The sequence below is a fragment of the Culex pipiens genome, chromosome 3 (genome assembly GCF_016801865.2).
Source record: "Culex pipiens pallens isolate TS chromosome 3, TS_CPP_V2, whole genome shotgun sequence".
Classification (NCBI taxonomy): Eukaryota; Metazoa; Arthropoda; class Insecta; order Diptera; family Culicidae; genus Culex; species Culex pipiens.
Genome location: NC_068939.1, coordinates 131,478,275 through 131,497,241, shown reverse-complemented (window position 1 = coordinate 131,497,241; position 18,967 = coordinate 131,478,275). Strand labels below are relative to the sequence as shown.

The 18,967-nt window shown below is 37.7% G+C and overlaps 2 protein-coding genes across 3 annotated transcripts in view; one reads left to right on the top strand and one right to left on the bottom strand.

The window, feature by feature from the left end:
- The window catches only part of LOC120420959 (furin-like protease 2), a 328,512-nt gene that overhangs the window by 27,836 nt on the left and 281,709 nt on the right, over nucleotides 1-18,967 (bottom strand). For both annotated transcript variants that reach the window (XM_052710358.1, XM_039584094.2), the window contains exons 6-8: nucleotides 16,088-17,561; nucleotides 15,846-16,033; nucleotides 9,226-9,382 (exon numbers count right to left, since the gene is read on the bottom strand). In XM_052710358.1, the coding sequence (XP_052566318.1) occupies nucleotides 9,226-9,382; nucleotides 15,846-16,033; nucleotides 16,088-17,561 (1,819 nt within the window). The remainder of the gene's footprint in view (nucleotides 1-9,225; nucleotides 9,383-15,845; nucleotides 16,034-16,087; nucleotides 17,562-18,967) is intronic.
- Nucleotides 11,343-12,874, top strand: LOC120420963 (pancreatic lipase-related protein 2-like). Its single transcript, XM_039584097.2, has 4 exons — nucleotides 11,343-11,793; nucleotides 11,857-12,251; nucleotides 12,317-12,656; nucleotides 12,725-12,874. Exons 1-4 carry the CDS (start codon nucleotides 11,669-11,671, stop codon nucleotides 12,807-12,809), a joined length of 945 nt encoding a protein of 314 aa, XP_039440031.1. The 5' UTR covers nucleotides 11,343-11,668; the 3' UTR covers nucleotides 12,810-12,874.

Genomic DNA, 18,967 nt, shown 5'->3' with positions numbered 1-18,967 from the left:
GCTAACCCAAGAAGCAACTTAAGAATACTTTCAACAAATTTGTAAACCAGTGTAACATTGAATGCATAATTTACCTCGCATTACCAAGAATATCAGGCCCAGGCAATTTGGGAAATTGTTTTCATTTCCAGAAAAGAAGCTCTTCTCAATCCACCAAAAATAAAAAAATAAAGCAAAATTAGTCAAGACACTCAAGACTGCCCACTTTTTGGCCCTCGCAAATTTTCTCAAGATCTCCGTCCTGAAAATAAGCGCTCTTTTCAATCTAATTGACCTCGAGAATGCTTGAATGGGAATTCAAATCTCCCGTCTCCGCCAAGATAAGATACTTCTGCTGGAAGTCGGTCAAAACGAAGAAAAAAAATATCAATTTCCCTCGAGTAAGAACCAAACCGGCGACGACAGGAAAAAGCACACAATTCCAACAATGTAAGCCACAGAGTTTCCACTCATTCTAAATGACAAGACGGAATTCGATTATTGGACCTCTTCAGGACTGAGACTGTGATGGTTGCTGGTGGACAACACACACACACACATCGAACATGTGAACGATTCCGTTTGCTCCCATTTCATTAGATTGCTTGGAGTACAGAATTGAAACACTCGACAATTGGCAGTGCCGATGAAATGAAAGGGAATGGGAAATGCCTCCGTGATGTTTCCGTTTCAGGAAGTGGTATACGTTTGAATTTAGGGTGACGACTTTACAAAAGTGAACAAACGTCGTTATTTTGTTAGAATCTTTGAATATCCTTTGGGCATTTTTATGATTTTGCCAGTAAAGTAATTATTTAAAATTTCTTTTTCATTTCTTTCGAACTAGACATCCGTGTAAATTTTAGAAATATGTTCCTTGAGAAGGGATATTCTGATCAAAATGGTGCCTTGTGCAATGTTGGCGATTATAATCATGACTATCAGAAAAAATATGACACTTAAAAAATTACTTCGCAATTTAAATAAACTTTTAATCAGAAAAACTCACTTTTGACGAACGTGTCGCATTATGTATGTCAAAACTGTGTTATTTGATGAACCCTAACATCAACTTTCATTTAAAGTTTATTTGAACGCTGTAGTTAATGGCAAAACAATTATATAAAATAAAATTATAAGTTTACAAAAAATGTGAAACATTTCACTGAAATATTTCATAGGCGTCCGATGCACCGCGAAGGCAAAGCAGAAATTTATGGGTTAGATTTCCTTAAATTCTAGCAAATTTTTATATAAAATATCGATTGTTTTGATGTTAACAGCTTATTTGAGACCTAAAGAATGCCATTCACTAACATTTCAGTGCAAATTTTTGCGGTATGTAAGCTAAATCGAGTGTCCAGAATTCGAAGCAAAAGTGTCCGGATTTCGAATCAGCTTTTATCAGTGTCCGGGATTCGAAGCACAACAAGTCATTTTAAATTTAAAATTTTGATGTAAAATTGTTAGAAAAAACATTTTTTGCATGCATTCTCTTTAAACTGACTGTTTATACTACATCCTGATGATATTTCTACATTTCCAACTTGTTAAATGATGTTTTGCCAGCTATAACAAAAAAGTTTTGCTACTAAGTGTCCGGATTTCGAATCATGACGCTACACCTTGGGTTTTTTTTTTAATTTTTGATGTTTTTTTTTTTGGGTTTCGACATTTTGGAAAAAAATGAAAATCGGGTCATTACTATCAAAGAAACTATGAATTGAAACATTAAAGCCAATTAGTTTTGCCAGGCCACACAGTAAAAAAAATCATGGTAATATTACATCTGGGAAGGAGTACATCTTTTATGTCAGAAAAAATGTGTAATTTTACATCTGAAAATGAGTAATTTTATCGCTTTTCTGGTGTAATGTCACTTATTATTTACTTTATTAGAGAAGAACCATTTTTTCCCTGAAAGTTTGAAGTTCTTTTGTATGAATAGCCTCCAAATTGTATGGAGATTAGAAAGGTGAACAATCATGCTTAAAGGTTTATTTGGCTGTATATGATAAATTTTGTTCGTTTTTTATCATTCATCAATTTAAACTTAAATTAAAAATGGAGAAATCATAACTTTCTCAAAGCTTCAAAATGTTTTTAAAAGCTGGAAAAAATGCCAAACCATTCATAGGATATCAATTTATTTTTTAAAAATCATTCAACCGGTTCGACTATTTCCACGATTTAAATTTTTTTAACACACACTGGCCTGGGTCACACAATGTCCTTTTCCGCTTTCGATTTTTGAATAGCTTTTAAAAACAGTTTCCTTGAAAAAAATCCAAATCATGGAGATTGATTCATAAATTTGCCAAATTTACTTTAAACATTTTTTTAACAGAAATGCCATTATTCTGAATATAATTTTTATTTCTGCTTTAATGACACTTAAAACTTGGCATCTAGAAACTTATTTCACTTGTTCATAGTGTAAAATTGTCCAAAGAATACGATAAGATAGCAGAAATTATCTTGCAATGTACTAAAAAAGTTATCTTGCGTGTACTAAAAAATACTAAAACATCGCTGCAAGATAATTTCTTAGTACAAAAGTTATCTTGCAGCGGTGTTTTTTTCTTTCTAAAGTCATCGAATCTGCAAGATAACTTTCTGCAAGATAACTTCAGTTGGTTTTCTAGACTCAGGATGCATGATAATTTCTGTTCTTGGTAAAATATTTCATTGAATATTTTAATGAACCAATCAATCAATATAAATTCCGTTCTAAAAGTCTTTACTTGCAAGATAAAATCAACTAGTCCCATAGGACATGGTTGCATGACAATTTCGATTTTATTCTAAATAATTGATAGTTTATTTTCATGAATTAATTAAACAAAACCAATCCTGTTCTAAAAATCATTACTTACAATTAAAACACACACAATACAATTTTAAATTGAACTAAATAAAATCATGCAGCCAGGTTCTATGAAACCAGTTGAAGTTTTCTTGCAAGTTAAGATTTTCAGAACGAAATTTATTAAGTTTTATTTATTCATAAAAATATTCGATCAATTCTTTTTGAGAAAATCTAAAATTATCATGCAGCCAGATTCTATGAATCTAGAATCCACATCCAAAATTATCATGCATCCAGAGTCTTTATAACCAACTGAAGTTATGTTGCCGAAAGTTACCTTACAAAAACTTGAGCTGAAGTTATCTCGCAGAAAGTTATCTTGCAGATTCGATGATTTTAGAAAAAAAACATCGCTGTAACATAACTTCTGTACTAAAAAGTTATCTTGCAGCGATTTTATACAAAAAACATAAGCTGCAGTTATCTTGCAAAAATCGAGATGAAGTTATCTTGCAGATTCTATGATTTTAGAAAAAAAATATCGCTTCGTCATAACTTCTGTACTGAAAAGTTAACTTGCAGCGTTGTTTTCTGATTTTTAGTACATGCAAGATAACTTTTTAGTACATTACACGAAAACTACTGCTATCTCTAATGCAGTATCTTTTTCGATTCGAAATCATTTCCAATGAAACAAATATGACACTTTTTTTTATTCTCAAATTTCTTTTATTATGTCACCCTAGGTGCTACGACCAGGTTAGGTTAATTAAGAGGATAGGTCAACAATTAATTTAAAACAAACACTTAAACAATATAACAAGAGTAAATTCTTATAGAGCAATTCCAGCTCAAATCAGAAAATTTTTCTGATACTTTTGTACCCGACCCTCTCCGATTTCAATGAAACATTTTAGACATGTTATCCTAGGCCTATATAAGCCATTTTTGTGTATATGGAGCCAGTTGCACTCGATAATGACATTTGAGAAGGGCGTAAGGGTTTTAATTATTTTTGTATTTTGTAAATTAAATATTGCTGTATCTCTAAGCCGTTACATCGTATCAAAAAGTGGTCAAAGACAAACTTGTAGGAAATTAGACGGGCTTTTTGAAAAAAATACACTGAAAGAAAAATACACGCCAATTCTATGAGATTTTTCAATTTTTAAGTTTAAAAGTTAAATTTTAAGGTGATGTCACGATTTTTTTTTCGCTCAAAATTTTGGTGAAAATAGCCTAATATGTGACAAAAAGACTCACAAAAAATGCAGGATGGTATGTCTCTTCTAAAAAAATACAAAAATCATTTACTAAAACTGTTTTTTTGAAAAGTGGTCTAAACGTCAAAATTTTCAAAAACCGGTAGTGGGAATCGATTTTCTAGACAATTTTACATAAAAGTCTCCATATTGACCATTGTCCTAAGTCCAATCCTTGTGAAGATACAGCGGTTTAAAAAAAAAATGTTGAAAAATAGGTTTTTTAGTGATTTTTGGCAATTTCTATATGACAGACTTGATTTTTCAGTCTCGTGAATATTTTTACCGGAAAGCTCGTCCAATTTCCCATAAGTTTGTCTTTGACAGCATTTCAATTGAATGTATGGGCTTACAGATATAAGCATAATTACATTGCTCATACATGAAAATAGAATATTTTTTTTTCAGTGTAGTAGAAACCTGGATAGTAAATATGCTTACGTAAATATTTAAACGAATCAAATTTGAAAGCTGCCAAAGACAAACTTATGGGAAATTGGACGAGCTTTCCGGTAAAAATAATCACGAGACTGAAAAATCAAGTCTGTCATATAAAAAAAGCCAAAAACCACAAAAAAAACTATTTTTTCAACTTTTTTATTTTTAAAACCGCTGTATCTTCACAAGGATTGGACTTAGGACAATGTTTAATAAAGAGTTTTTTATGTAGACCACTTAGACCACTTTTCAAAAAAAAAACAGTTTTTGTAAATGATTTTTGTATTTTTTTAGAAGAGACATACCATCCTGCATTTTTCATGAGTCTTTTTGACACATTTCAGGCTATTTTCACCAAAATTTTGAGCGAAAAAAATTCGTGACATTACCTTAAAATTTCACTTTTAAACTTAAAAATTGAAAAATCTCATAGAATTGGCGTGTATTTTTGTTTCAGTGTATTTTTTTCAAAAAGCCCGTCTAATTTCCTACTAGTTTGTCTTTGATCACTTTTTGATACGATGTAACGGCTTAGAGATACAGCAGTATTTAATTTACAAAATACAAAAATAATTAAAACCCTTACGCCCTTCTCAAATGTCATTATCGAGTGCAACTGGCTCCATATACACAAAAATGGCTTATATAGGCCTAGGATAACATGTCTAAAATGTTTCATTGAAATCGGAGAGGGTCGGGTACAAAAGTACCAGAAAAATTCCTGATTTGAGCTGGAATTGCTCTATAATCAATACTTAGAGATTTTGAACATCCTATTGATCTACTTTTTATTTAGCAATTAATTTGTATTTTTCATTTTGTGAAAAAATTATCTACATATAAGATCATTCCGGCTATCAATGTCACCTCGGTTCACGGTAAACATTTCTTAAACCAACGAGTGATCTTTAAGTACCGTTAATGTTCGATAATCTTTATGAGAAAAATGTATTTTAAATACTTTTTCTGCAAAGTTGATGTTATTTTTTTATATGTTTTTTTTTTATAGAATGCTAAAATAAAACAATTTTTGTACAACTTAATAAAAAGTTGCAAATTTATTTTGAGTTGGTCATTTTTTTATAGAAAGTACTTAGCACTATTACAAATTACCGTCATCAGGGGTGACGTTGAGTCTGTGGGGTGAGATTGGGTCATACAAAAATTTGTACGAAATTGGAAAGGCCCAATCTAAAAAAATAAAACTAAAACACAAGTATCAGTCCGTGTGTCTAATCCTCTTGCTGATTTTGAAGGAATAATACTAAATGGTAAAGTAAAATCATATTCTGCTAAATTTAGTCACCCTGACTTTCCAGAAACGTTCTTCCCATAACCATATTTGCTCAACTGCACTGACATCTCAAGCTGTTGACATTATTTCCAAACCAAACCGTTTGCAGCGTCCAATGTTTGATAATGTGACTTCCTTCTCTTCACATACCCCCCTCCACCCCCTCTTTTTCCCCTCCGATTCTAATCGTAAAAACCCATTTCCAACACAGACAGTTGTTCTGCTGGGAAAACCTTCAAACGAGAGACATCTCAATGACAATGTCACGTCGATGGGTGTGTTTGCTTGTGTGTGACGCTCCAACCATTCTCGTTTACCTGTTACTTAATGAATATTGAATGCGATTGCTTCTTATCAGGCATGAAACTGTATCGTCTTTGTGTTTTGGACACACTTACGTGCATGTAAATGTGGTCTCTTTGAGTTTGTGTGAGTTCTTCTAGTGAAAAAGTGCTTGCTCGACAACTCGAAGAAAGCCAAAAGACATTATGCTGAACTTCTTACGAACTTGTCGTACATCGTCATTACACTTACACTTGGTTGCTAAGAAATCGTTGAACATTGTGCTTTTCAAGCTTTGGGACCAAATTTCACATATGTGCTATCTTGCTAAAGGCCTTTGTGTTGATTGTGAATTCCAAATCTCAAATTTGTAGATTTTCCCATTTTAAAATTTGTTGATTTTTCCAAGTAGTTTCCAAAAATCTACATTTTCAAAAGTCACATAGTGTACTTCTTAACTTTGAAGAAAAAAAAACAACACCTGAGACCTGAGGAAATTGAGGAAAAGTCAGGAAAGGGTCGGTCAGCGGCAAACTTGCTAATACCCAGCATGCTTCAAGAGGTATGGTGAGTGAGGATTAAGTACTTCTGCCAGTGTGTTCCAGTGTGGTCGTACGGGGTTTTTGGTTATGGTACAGAAAGCAAAAAAGACCATGGTCAATCTGCCTCATCAAGGAGCTAAGAGCAAGTCCAGTATTGATGTGAATAAAAGGAAGGAATTTTCCCTCTTGTTATTGTTACGAGAGGGAAAGTGCGCCTGGCAGAAGAGGCACCTTTGTTGTATTTTTTACGAGATACTTGGACATGACTTGGCGATGAGAGCGTGTGTACTGCGAAGAAGAAGATGTAAGGGATTAGGGATGGTCACTTGATCTGAGCAAACAAAAAACATTATCCCCACAAAAATAATGGGCTTGGCTTTCTTTGTGCGATGTGGTACCATTAGGATTTTTTTGTTGCTTCATCAACAAGTGAGTTATGCTAAGAGTGCACTTCTTTGAGGAGAAAAGTTTCTGAGAAAGATTAGGAGAATGTTGAAACAAATGCCAACATGTAACGTATCGTTTTGAGATTTGATTTTAAAATCAATTTAAAGCTTCGACTTCAATCAAATTCAATGAATAGGATGAAAATTTATGCACAAAAACCTGTTTTCTGTTTGAATTGAGGTCTTCTGTTGATCGATGAGGGTGATGTTGATAAATCTAGTGAGAAAATGATAAATAGTAAATTTTGGGTGATGATTCTAATTTTAAAATATCAAAAAAAGAATGCAATTGAATGATTGTTTAGATTAATTGTTTTATCAATACGGGTAATTCTAGGTCAACTGGGTACACTTTTGGACTCGACCTTCACCGATTTGGACCAAACTTGGAGGGAACGTTCATCTAACGATAGTTGACAGAAATCTCAAGTATGGTGCTGATTGGACCATCCATCTATTTCTGGCACCGCCCTCTTTTTTGAAAACTTTTTTTCTTTTAATCATAACTTTGCAACTATTTGAGCAAAATACCCTTAAATGCTCCCTTACATTATATTTTAACGTTTTAATTATTAAAATTAAGTTTTGACCAATTCCTCATATTTTAATTTGTTTTATTTTATTACCATCGTGTTCCCCGGACAATTTTACATAATAATCAATGTAAACCTCAAACTAAAATGAACTTTTGGCGAGAAACAGCGATTTTAATGAAAAAAGTTTGATTTTGCGCAGCATTCGGAAGTAAATGGTGTAGTTTTCAACAAAAAGGGATGAATCCCGCATAGTTCGGTTTTTATTTGTGAGAAACTTATTTCGGATTAGAATTCATAGGATAGAGTGCTGCGCAAAATCAAACTATTTTCAGTAAACTCGCTGTTTCTCAGCAGTAGTTCATTTTAGTTTGAGGTTTACATTGACTGTTATGTAAAATTGTCCGGGGAACACGATGATGATAAAATAAAACAGATTAAAATATGAGGAACTGGTCAAAACTTAGTTTTAATACTTAAAACGTTTAAATATTACATTTAAGGCATTTAAGGGTTAAAATTTCTATTTTTATCGAATTCCTTGGACAATTTTCTATAAAATGCAACCTGTAGAAAGTCTTTTGCTCAAATATTTGCAAAGTTATGATTAAAAAAAAAGTTTTTAGAAAATCGTCAAATCAGTCCAATCAGCAAAAAACTTGAAATTTCTGCTAACTATCGATAGATGAACGATCCCTCCAAGTTTGGTCCAAATCGGTGAAGGTCAAGTCCAAAAGTGTACCCAGTTGACCCGGAATGACCCATACATATTTTTTGCAATTCTAGAATTTTTACCTCAATAAAGCAAATCGATTTATTTTTTAAAGATTTAATGGTTTTGGGTTTTGGGTTTTGGGTATTACGGTTTGGGTTTTGGGTTCTGGGTTTTAGGTTTTGAGTATTAAGGTTTGGGTTTTGGGCTTTGGGTTTTGGGTTTTGGGTTTTGGATTTTGGATTTTGAGTTTTAGTTTTGGGTTTTGGGTTTTGGGTTTTGGGTTCTGTGTTTTGTGTTTTGTGTTTTTGATTTAGGGTTTTGGGTTTTGGATTTTGGGTTTTGGGTATTAAGGTTGGGGTTTTGGGTTTTGGGTTTTGGGTTTCGGGTTTTGGGTTTTGGGTTTTGGGTTTTGGGTTTTGGGTTTTGGGTTTTGGGTTTTGGGTTTTGGGTTTTAGGTTTTGGGTTTTGGGTTTTGGGTTTTGGGTTTTGGGTTTTGGGTTTTGGGTTTTGGGTTTTGGGTTTTGGGTTTTGGGTTTTGGGTTTTGGGTTTTGGGTTTTAAGTTTCATGTTCTGGATTTTGTGAAAAGTTTTGTGTTTTGGGTATTAAGTTTTGGGTTTTGGGATTTGAGGTTTGGGTTTTAGGTTTTGGATTCAGGGTTTTGGTTTTCAATATTTTTTGTTAAAATTGTTTAGTAAATTAAAGTTAAAACTACTTGTTTTACATTACATGAAAACTCATTTTTACATTCATTCATTAGTAATTTTGTTGTTGCTCTTCAATATTTTCCTTTTGGAAACGGATTTTGTGATATATTTTTCCTAATTTCATGGCAAGAAAATTGTTAAAAATACCAAAAAATCCACCTGCTCATCTCGATATTCTAAATAACCCCCTCCCGCCACACCCCGCCGTAGCAGTACTCACTTGTAGTCCTCCGTCTCGTAGGTGTTCTTGGGGCAGGCCGAGTAGCACTTGTGCTCATGCATAACTAAATGGTGATCACAGCTGGTGCAGTAGTCGGGCCGGTCCTGACAGGAGGCACAATTGGCCTCACAGGGCACGCACGTCCGGTTGTCGTAATCTGGGTTTTGCGGTGGGAAAGAGGAAGAGGAATAAGAATAAAAACAAGTTGAAGGCAAATTTACATCAAAGAATAGTGTCGATTAGGCTGATGATGGCAAGTGCAAAGGGAGGAAAGAAGGAATTAATTTTCATAAATTTGCAGGTTCAATTACAGACTTCACACATACGGGAAGTGCGCACAAACTCACACATACACACAGATACAGTATTTTATCCATAGAAACATATGCAATAGAGTAGTTACACAATGGTACACAGTGATTGAATGGATGAAGTTACCATTAAAGGAAGTCGATTGCAGAAGACACGATGACATCAAAGGACGAGCATCCGGAAGAGGAGGAGGGAGTCCTTTTCTCTTCTGTGTTAATACGAACAGGTTATTACGTTTTCCAAGCTGTAACTGGAGCATCCTTCGCTTCAATTATGTGCTTGATTGAGTTTTCAGTCCCATCCTCTTGGACAAATAGTTGAATACTTTTGTTGGAGAGAAGTGTTTTGTTGAGTTAAAGGGAAACTGCTTTATTGCTCAACTTGGTTTATATGGAATTTTAGGAATAAATAAGATTTTATATGATTCGTGCTTAGAATTCAGTTTAAAATCTAATATAAATCGATAATTTTAGAAACAAAACTAGTTTCAAACAAATTTCAGACAAAATTCTGACTTTTTGACAACTTTACCTTTAATTTATATTTATATTTTGTTAGTAAAATTATAAACTTCGTTAACTAAATATAAACATTTTTCTTGAAAACTGTATTAGCAACATTAGTGATGGTGCATTTGAAGTAAAAATAAAGTTAGAACGCCATAAATCTTATTGTAACAAGAAAAACTATGACTATCAAAGTCACCCCTGAAATTAAACTAAGAATTTTGATTGTAATCATCTTTTTATGATGATCTTTTGACAGTTGATTAATTAAATAATATGTCTTATTTTATGTTTTTATGTTGTCTAATTTGAAGCTTTAAAAAGTTGAATGTTGGCTTTTTTTTTTTAAAAAGGCGGTTGTGCATTAAACCGCCCGACTACAAATGTCTAACCCGAGCAGACGGAAATAACGTGGGAATAAACTTGTTGATATTTGAAAATACTAGGCCAATAACATTTTCTGTTATTTATAACAAGTTTTGTTATTCGCCGTTATGATTATTTTGTTATTGGATTGTTATTGTAATAACAGGCTAATTACATTTTGAGTTATTCTTCGAACAAATCTTTGTTATTCTTTTTTTTTATTTTAACAACTAATCCGATCATCCCAATAACAGTTGGGGTTATTTTTCCGTAACATAAAATGTTATTCCAAAGTTGTTTTGGCTTTCAACCAATATCAGACCAACAACAATTTTTTTTATGATAACTAAACTGTTATTAAACTCTAATGCAAAATTGGATTTTGCGAGAATATTCCATAACTTTTTTTGTTATATAAACAGTATTTGTTATTAAATGGCATGAAATTTGTTAGAACCGTCTGACCGGGAATATAACCGGTAGATAACCGAGATATATAAGCTCTATTACGCACTACAAGAACAGCTGCAGTGTTATCTTATTTGATCTCCAAGAAACTTAGAGCATATCTTCAAATGCACGGTTGCTTGGATATGTAACTATGTCAATTTATAAACTGTATAAACAACTAAAATTTAGTTCATTAGGGTGATATTTTTTATGATGAATCAATGAAAAAAATTATGCATTGGAGGTTTTGACAAAAATATATTAAATTTATGTGCAATTTAATTAATATCATAAAATTTGTGGACTTAATTATTCAAACTAGAAGATCAATTTATTATTGAAATAAAAATAGTATTGACCTCATAATGTTTTACAAAGTGACAACGACATAACAATTGTTACCCTTTAATTTTGTTATGAAACGTGACTTTACCGAATTGTATCTCCTTTTGTAGATTACAATTTCTTAAGGAATCTGCTCATCTTGATAAGTTTCAATCTGTACGATAAAAAGTTTTTTCGACGACAAATGTGATCAAACTTTTTGCACAGCTGTTACAAGATATTTACTACCTAAGCATGAGACGCACTTTTTTACAGGTTAAACAAATTCAAGTTCTCCTTCGGAGGAGCCCGGGCGAAGACGATGTTATCTACGTCAGACCTGGGGGGCAAACAATTACACTTTCTGTTCTTTTCGGGCGCCCCAAACTCGGGGTGGGACCGTCTGGTAAAAACCGGTATCCGCCGAGAGACGGGCTCGCCCCAAATGTGTAAATTAGGCGCGTCACAGTTAGTTCCGAACCGCCATGGCGCAAAGGTTGATGAACGGTGCCCGGCTATGGGCGATCTGCGTGGTGATTTGTGTGATCTGCGGCGGTGTGAAAGCAGCTGATCGAGTCACTGGAACGATCAGGTTTCTGATGTTCGACAGGTGCTGAGTGTGAGACTTGCTCTGGGTATTGTGTGATGTCTTACGGACTACTTTGGATTCCAGAGATTCGAACCAGCTGGTCAACGTTCCGGACAACAATGCAGCTTTCGCCAAAAGCAGTTGCAAGCCAAGCGAACAGTTTGCGATCATCGTGCACGGTTGGCGCGAAGGAACCGATACGGAGTGGGTTGGGGACATGGTGTCCAACTTTACCGTGCACCGGCCGGGATGTGTGATGGTGATGCACTACGCCAACAACAGCCACACGATCGATTACTTCGGCGAGTTGCTGCCTCATTTTGACAAATTAGCCAACGTGCTGGCAGCTCACCTGAGAAGGATGGAGTCGATCGGCTTTGATCCGGCCAAGGGTCACATCTTTGGGTTCAGCATGGGCGCCCAGCTCGCGCTGGAAGGTTCCCGACGGTTCGGACTGCAGAAAATTAACAGAATCGATGGTAGGTCGGGTAACGCCAACCTGCCAATTCAAATCATTTAATTTCAAAACCCCAAACCGTTGCAGCGTGTGATCCGGCAGGGCCCGGCTTCGACACCGTGCCGGAGAACATGCTGCTGGATCCGAAGCAGGCCGCCCGGCAGGTCCAGTGCATCCACACGAGTGCTAACTTTGGGACGAGACGGCGCGATTGCCACATCAGCTGGAACATGGGCAACTGTGGCCGGGACCAGGTGGCGGCTCGGCCGTTTCCCAAGGGATCGCACGGGCTGTGTCCGTACTTTTACAACAGTGCGTTCGCGCATCGGTTCCATCCGGTGCCCAAGCCGAAGCAGTGCGTGTCCCAGCGATTGGCGCACGGGTGGCCGCGGGAGCTGAGGATGGGGTACCACTGCGATATGAACAGGTTGGTTGGGGGTTGGGAATTCCCTTTCTGTGAAACTTTGTGCTAAGAGATTGCGTTTTTGTTTGCAGTGGAGTATCTGGAGAACTGTTTTCGCTGACGACCCGGAACTTCCCTTTCACCGATGAGCAGGTATTTGATGGAATGATTCCATGAGCGAGTTGAGCTTGGCCTGATAATTATTATTGTAATTGAATAAAAAAACAACAATGAAGTTGCAAGCAGTTGTGCCATTATTTGATATCTCGTGACGGAGGGGGCGGTACGCTTCCTTCCATTTTCAAACATGTAAAAAGTGACGTGTTTTTCAATATTTAAAAAAATTGTTGTCAAAAGGAATTTTATGTAATGGCTTGATGGCGTACTCAAAATACCAAAAAAAAAAACATTATTCTGATAAAAAAAATCTAAAGTGGTTTTAAAATCTCAAACATTATCCGTTACTCGACTGTTAAAAAAACTTCAACATGACATTTTGAAAATTTTATGCACTTTTCGAATCTGAATAACTCACACCCAAACTTGGACAGCGCCATCCGAGAGAATAAAGAACACGATCTGGTAGTATAAAGGTACTGTGAACGGACACAGAGGATAAATTCCGAGATTGGCGTGAACGTCATTCTCATGGGTTCATTTTCAAAACAGTTCATCAACAAAAAAAAGTGCCAATGTCGAGACTCGATCCCAAGACCTTTAAAATATCGAACCAAGCCTTTGCCGTTTGGGCCACCGAAGTTCGAAGACTATGAGATGGTCATTTGGCAATATAAGCCACTCAAAGGGATGAACTGTTGTCGATATCTCAGCAACTAGGGGAACAGCGTCTAATTCCAGCGTGCCTCTAATGTTGCCATATCAGCACTTTGACATTCAATAACAGCTCAATAAAAGCGTTTTAACTGTTTTGAGTTTCTATCAAAAGTTTTGCAAAATTAGTTATTTAAATAGAGAAAATCAGCAAATTGGATGAAGTTAGGAGTGAGTGCCTATCCTGCCAAACATACGAGAATTTCCCCTAATGGTCCGATTTTCAATGTAAAAATATGAAACATTCGTGAAATTTTCTGATCTCTTCGAAAAAAATATTTTCATATTTTTAAAATCAAGACTAAAAATTCAAAAAGGCCAAACTTTCAATATTACGCCCTTTTGAAATGTTATTCTTGATTTTTAAAAAAATTGAAAGTATTTTTTTCGAAAAGATCGGAAAATTTCACGAATGTTTCATATTTAAACATTGTAAATCGGACCATTAGTTGCTGAGATATCGACATTACTAAATGATGAGTTTAAGTTAGACTGAGAAAACATCCATTTTCCTGTTTTTAAATCTTTACATGGCAATATCGCAGCATCTAAGGGTCGTATCAACAAAGTTCAAAAAAGCAAAATATAGAGAATTTTCCCAGCTTTTCAAAAATATTTTTTTCAGGAGTGGGCAAACATGAACATGAACAACCCTGGTTCAAAAATTCATAGCTTGGTCAAAGATTTTTTGCCCATTCTGGAAATTTCTGAAAATAAATGGCATTTGATGTCTTCTAAAACATATCAGAAAATAAAAATAGTGTTTTATGGCAAATCAAGTTTTAGTAACAAAAAGTGAAATTAAAAATCACCAAATTTTTTTTACCGTGTATCATTTTTTTCACTGTAGTCCGTATCCACACCTACAACTTTGCCGAAGACACCAAATCGATCAAAAAATTCCTTCCAAAGATACAGATTTTCGAATTTTTATAAATCATTTTTGTATGGACAGCTGCCAAATTTGTATCGAAAATTATATGGACAAACTTATAATGCAAAATGGCTTCTTTGGGCAAACCAAAGGCACCAAAAAAGTTTCAGCCGGATTAAAAAATACAAAAAAAAAATCGAATTACCGAAATCTCATAAAATTGCCCTCATATCTTTTGACGCGTCCTCAAGCAACTGATCAGAGAGAAGAATATGTTTGTGCTCTGTCCCACTCACGTTATTGAGCCCTCCATGGCGCGGTGGTAGCGTGTCGGATCAATGACCAAGAAGTTGGTTGTTCAGAACTCGATAAGCTTAGTTTTTTTTTTTCTACAATACAATCAACTGGTCGTCGGTAATGTCGATAATTGTCGGTAATGGGCAACATTGAGTGATGCCGTTACATCGTGCTGCCATCTGTTTTTTGTAAGTGCAAAAGTGAAAAAGTGCTGAGTCATCGTCTAAAACTAGACGGCGATCTCGTCTAGCAAAATGAAATCGATAAAGTAGTTGGATTTGTTGGAGGAAAGTGGAAAACGTGGTCTAAAAATGACAACGCCATCCCCTATAGGGGGATGGCGTCGCTATTTTTAGACCACGTTTTCCACTTTTTCTCATCGAAACCGACTACTTTATCGACTTCATTTTGCTGGGCGTCTATTTTTAGACAATGACTCAGCACTTTTCCAATCTTGCGCTTAAAAAAACCAGGTGGCAGCACGATGTAACGCCACGTCCCTATTGGCCTCTTTATCGCAAAAAAAAAATATCATGAGGAGAGTTCTAATGCAGATTTTGATATACTTCCATGCAGATATGCAGCGAAATGTTGCGACTACCGTTTGGGTGTATGAATGTGTAATTTTTATTTAGAAAATATTTGTTAGCAGATTGATTTAAAAAATGAAATTGCACTAAAACAAAAAAAAAAACAACCTTCATTCCATTTAATAATTCCAATTGTAGTTGAACCACGATCCATTTTGAATTTGCAGCTTTCAAGGGAAATTGTTAATTGATTTTCTGTAAAACAAATGATAAAACAAATGGTAAAAATAATTCACCAATTAAACTCCCAACAATTGCAACAATTCCGGGTAGAAAAATAATTAACTGCATCCTGTTGAAACAATTTCGCCCTCCCCGAAATGCACTCAAAACGTGACACAAACACAACGCAACGTGTCACACTCCACCAAGTCGCACTCTGACCACCAAACCCGAAACCACCGGACATGGTCCAAGCCGTACAATGCTACACGAAATCGGTTCACCACACACCCGGAAGGGGGGCCTCCAGGATTTTTCACCCAATTGGACCGCTTAATTATGGCAGCACCCATTTCGTGCAACAGTGTCACCATACACGCACACACACAACCAACAAAGGGAGTTCAAAAATATGCAAATTGCAATTTAAGTCGCCACATAAAAAAATGTACTACTCACTCTCAAAGTACCCGTCCGGGCAGATCTGCAGGCAGACGGCCAGGTCGGTCACGTACAGGTGCGCCGGGGCACAGGTCAGACAGCTGTCCTGGCCGGCGCCGGCACAGGTCTCGCACGACTCGTGGCAGGGCCAGCAGACGCCACCCTGGTTGGGGAAGCTGCGGGGCGGACACCGGCTCACGCAGGTGCTGCAAAGAAGGAAAGTTAGTGTTTTGGGCGTACCGCTGTAAACAAATACTCACTTGTCTAGCCGGTAGTGCTTGCAGGCGACACACTGCGTCGGTCCCTTGCCGTAGCAGCCCTGCTGGTCACACTCGGGGTCACAGTCGTGCAGGACCACCAGCTTGTTGTTCGAGTCGGCCATCACGTTCTCGCGCTGTGCCGTCGGGATGTTGTGTCCGTTCAGGGTGGTCACGCTTTTGTCGATGCTGCTGCCGGCTCCGGCGAACAGGTACGGGTAGTTCATCGAGTTGGAGTACAGATCCTGGGACTGGTAGTAGTTGCCGCCGTTCAGCGACGGCTGGTTGATGTCGGTTTCGGTGGGAAATACGAACGGGTTCAGGTTGGAGTACGCACCGGAGCTGCGCTGACCGTCGCTCTTCAACCGGATCGGGTTCTGATCGGTTCCGTAGAAGATGAGCTGCCACTTGGACAGGATGCCGGGCTGGCTGACCCGGCGGTGACCTCCGTTGAGGATCTGCAGCGTCCAGCGGCCCTCGGCTTTCTCACCCCAGAAGTGAACGCTCAGGAAGGGCCAATCGTCAAAGTTGGACTTGGTTACGTCACGAGGTCGCTCGAAGAGCAACGTACTGGTGGTTCCCATGGGGGAAGTCAAAAGGATCCGGAGGTTACCACGCGGGAAGAACCTCAGCGTTATCTTGCACTGAACGTGCTCCAAAAAGCGGACTTCGTTCACAGTTCCAGCGCACCCATTGACATCCATATGCGTCTGCAGCGTGTACCCAACCGACCCCTCGATCGGTCGATCTTCGTTGATCTCGCGTGACTTGCAAATGTGCTGCGGTGGCACACTAGTCCACTGTTCAGCCAAACTCACCATCGATCCAGCGTCCATCAACCCATACCCGAACTTGTGGCTCACTTTCCTCTTGACACCGTTCAGAATCCAGCCAGATTCCTTCTCGAGTGGCTCCGGTCGCGAGGTCAGCACCACCAGATATTGCATGTCACGCCACGTCAGCGACGGATTCGCCTCCAGCGCTAGCGCAGAGATTCCAGCCGCCAACGGAGCCGACGCGGACGTCCCAGTATGCTCAACCGTACAGATGCGATCCGGTCGCAGTGACCCGTCCATATCGACGGTCGCCACGCTCTTGTCGTGGCCGGGCGTTCCCGAGCTGTACGTCGTGGCGAGCGTCGACGAGCACTCCTCCAGGTACCACGGTTTGTAGCCGCCCTGGGTCGCGCTCGAGATCGACAGCGTAAAGATCGAGTTGGTGTAGCCGTCGCAGTTGCAGCTGTCCGTGTACCGGCCACCGTTGCCGGACGCCCAGATGAAGATCGATCCCTTGCCCTGGCGGCCGCTCGTTACGCCGAAGATGAAGGCGCGTCGCGCTAGCGGGCCCGGTCCGTCCACCGTGGAACCATCGTCCTCGGGACCCCACGAGGCGCTGTAGATGTGAATGTGGTCCGGGTTGAGGCCGAGGGCTTTCGCTTCGACGGCGTCGTTCACCGTGCCGTCCAGCATGCGGACTCCTGCGGGGGGAGAGAGGGGAGAAGGTTGAGATTGATGGGCTGTTAAACGTGACGACAGAGGGTGTCAAAAAATGTTCAGTCTTTCTTCAGAACTTAATCTAAAGCGAGCGAGCTAGAGCATTCCAAAACGTGACGAATCAACTGACTCCTACACTCTGGGGACTTTAAGTCAGGATTCAAGTTTCAGGGTTAAGTCAGTCAGAGTTCTCAAAAAAAAAGACTCCATTTGATCGAAATAAATCGACTTTAAGAAGCCACTCCCCCCTACAGGTCTTTAAAGACCTGATTCAAAACTAGCCGACCTTGACCCCAGCTCCAGAATTTGCTTACTCTAACTCCTATTCTGACTCTCCAATATCTTCCCGAAGACCCAACTCCTCCGACTCCAACTCCGCAACTTCGGTGAGTTAAGTCATATTAAGGAGTTTAAGTCTTACTAAGTGTCCAACTGGACAAAGCCAAGCCCGAGCAGACGGAAATAACTTGGGAATAACATTTTTTGATATTTGAAAATACTAGACCAATAACATTTTATGTTATTTATAACAAGATTTGTTATTCGTCGTTATGATTTTTTTGTTATTGGATTGTTATTGTAATAACGGACTAATAACATTTTTAGTTATTCTTCGAACAAATCTTTGTTATTATTTTTTGTTATTTTAACAACTAATCCGATCATCCCAATAACTGTTGGAGTTATTCTTCAATAACAAAAAATGTTATTCCAAAGTTGTTTTGGCTTTCAACCAATACCATACCAATAACAAATTTAGTTATGATAACTTAAACTGTTATTAAACCCTTATGCAAAAATGGATTTTTCAAGAAGATTCCATAGCACTTTCTGTTATTTTAACAGAATTTGTTATTGAAATGGCATGAATTTTGTTATTACCGTCTGCCCGGGAGATCCGGAAGATGGATTAGCAATCGCCGACGTCTCAAAAAAGCTTGAGTTGGATTTGTCAATTTTTAACAACTTTGTGGGAGTTAACTTTAAAGTTGGTAGAGTTGAGCCATTTTGGTCGCCGGAGTTGGATTCTGAAAATCTTGAGGATTTTTGCGCGAAATTCGTCAAGATTTAGCAAAATTTGTTAAAATACTGACTTTGTTAGGGTTTGTAGAGTCGAGTCATTTTGAGAGCTGTAATCGGAGATGGACTCTGCAAATCATGATATTTTGGTGTGTTGAGGAGTCAGAGTTGAAATCTTCTGAGATCTTCAAAAACGTTGGAGTTCGAGTTGGACACATTGTTAGTTTTAAAAGACAGTTCTTTCAAGGGAGTTGAATTCTGCAAATCTTGAGAATTCAGTGTGATAGTCGTCACGATTTATCAAAATTTATGAAATGGTTAAAGGGGTTCTTCAACCCATTGAGATTCGCTGCAAATCCTTTAAAGCCAA

What these genes read in the sequence shown, in the direction of transcription:
- LOC120420963 (XM_039584097.2), top strand. Translation starts at nt 11,669, where the DNA reads ATGGCGCAAAGGTTGATGAACGGTGCCCGGCTATGGGCGATCTGCGTG. An exon ending in GAAAATTAACAGAATCGATG is followed by an intron (nt 12,252 to 12,316) that starts GTAGGTCGGGTA and finishes AAACCGTTGCAG; the next exon opens with CGTGTGATCCGGCAGGGCCC. An exon ending in TACCACTGCGATATGAACAG is followed by an intron (nt 12,657 to 12,724) that starts GTTGGTTGGGGG and finishes TTTTGTTTGCAG; the next exon opens with TGGAGTATCTGGAGAACTGT.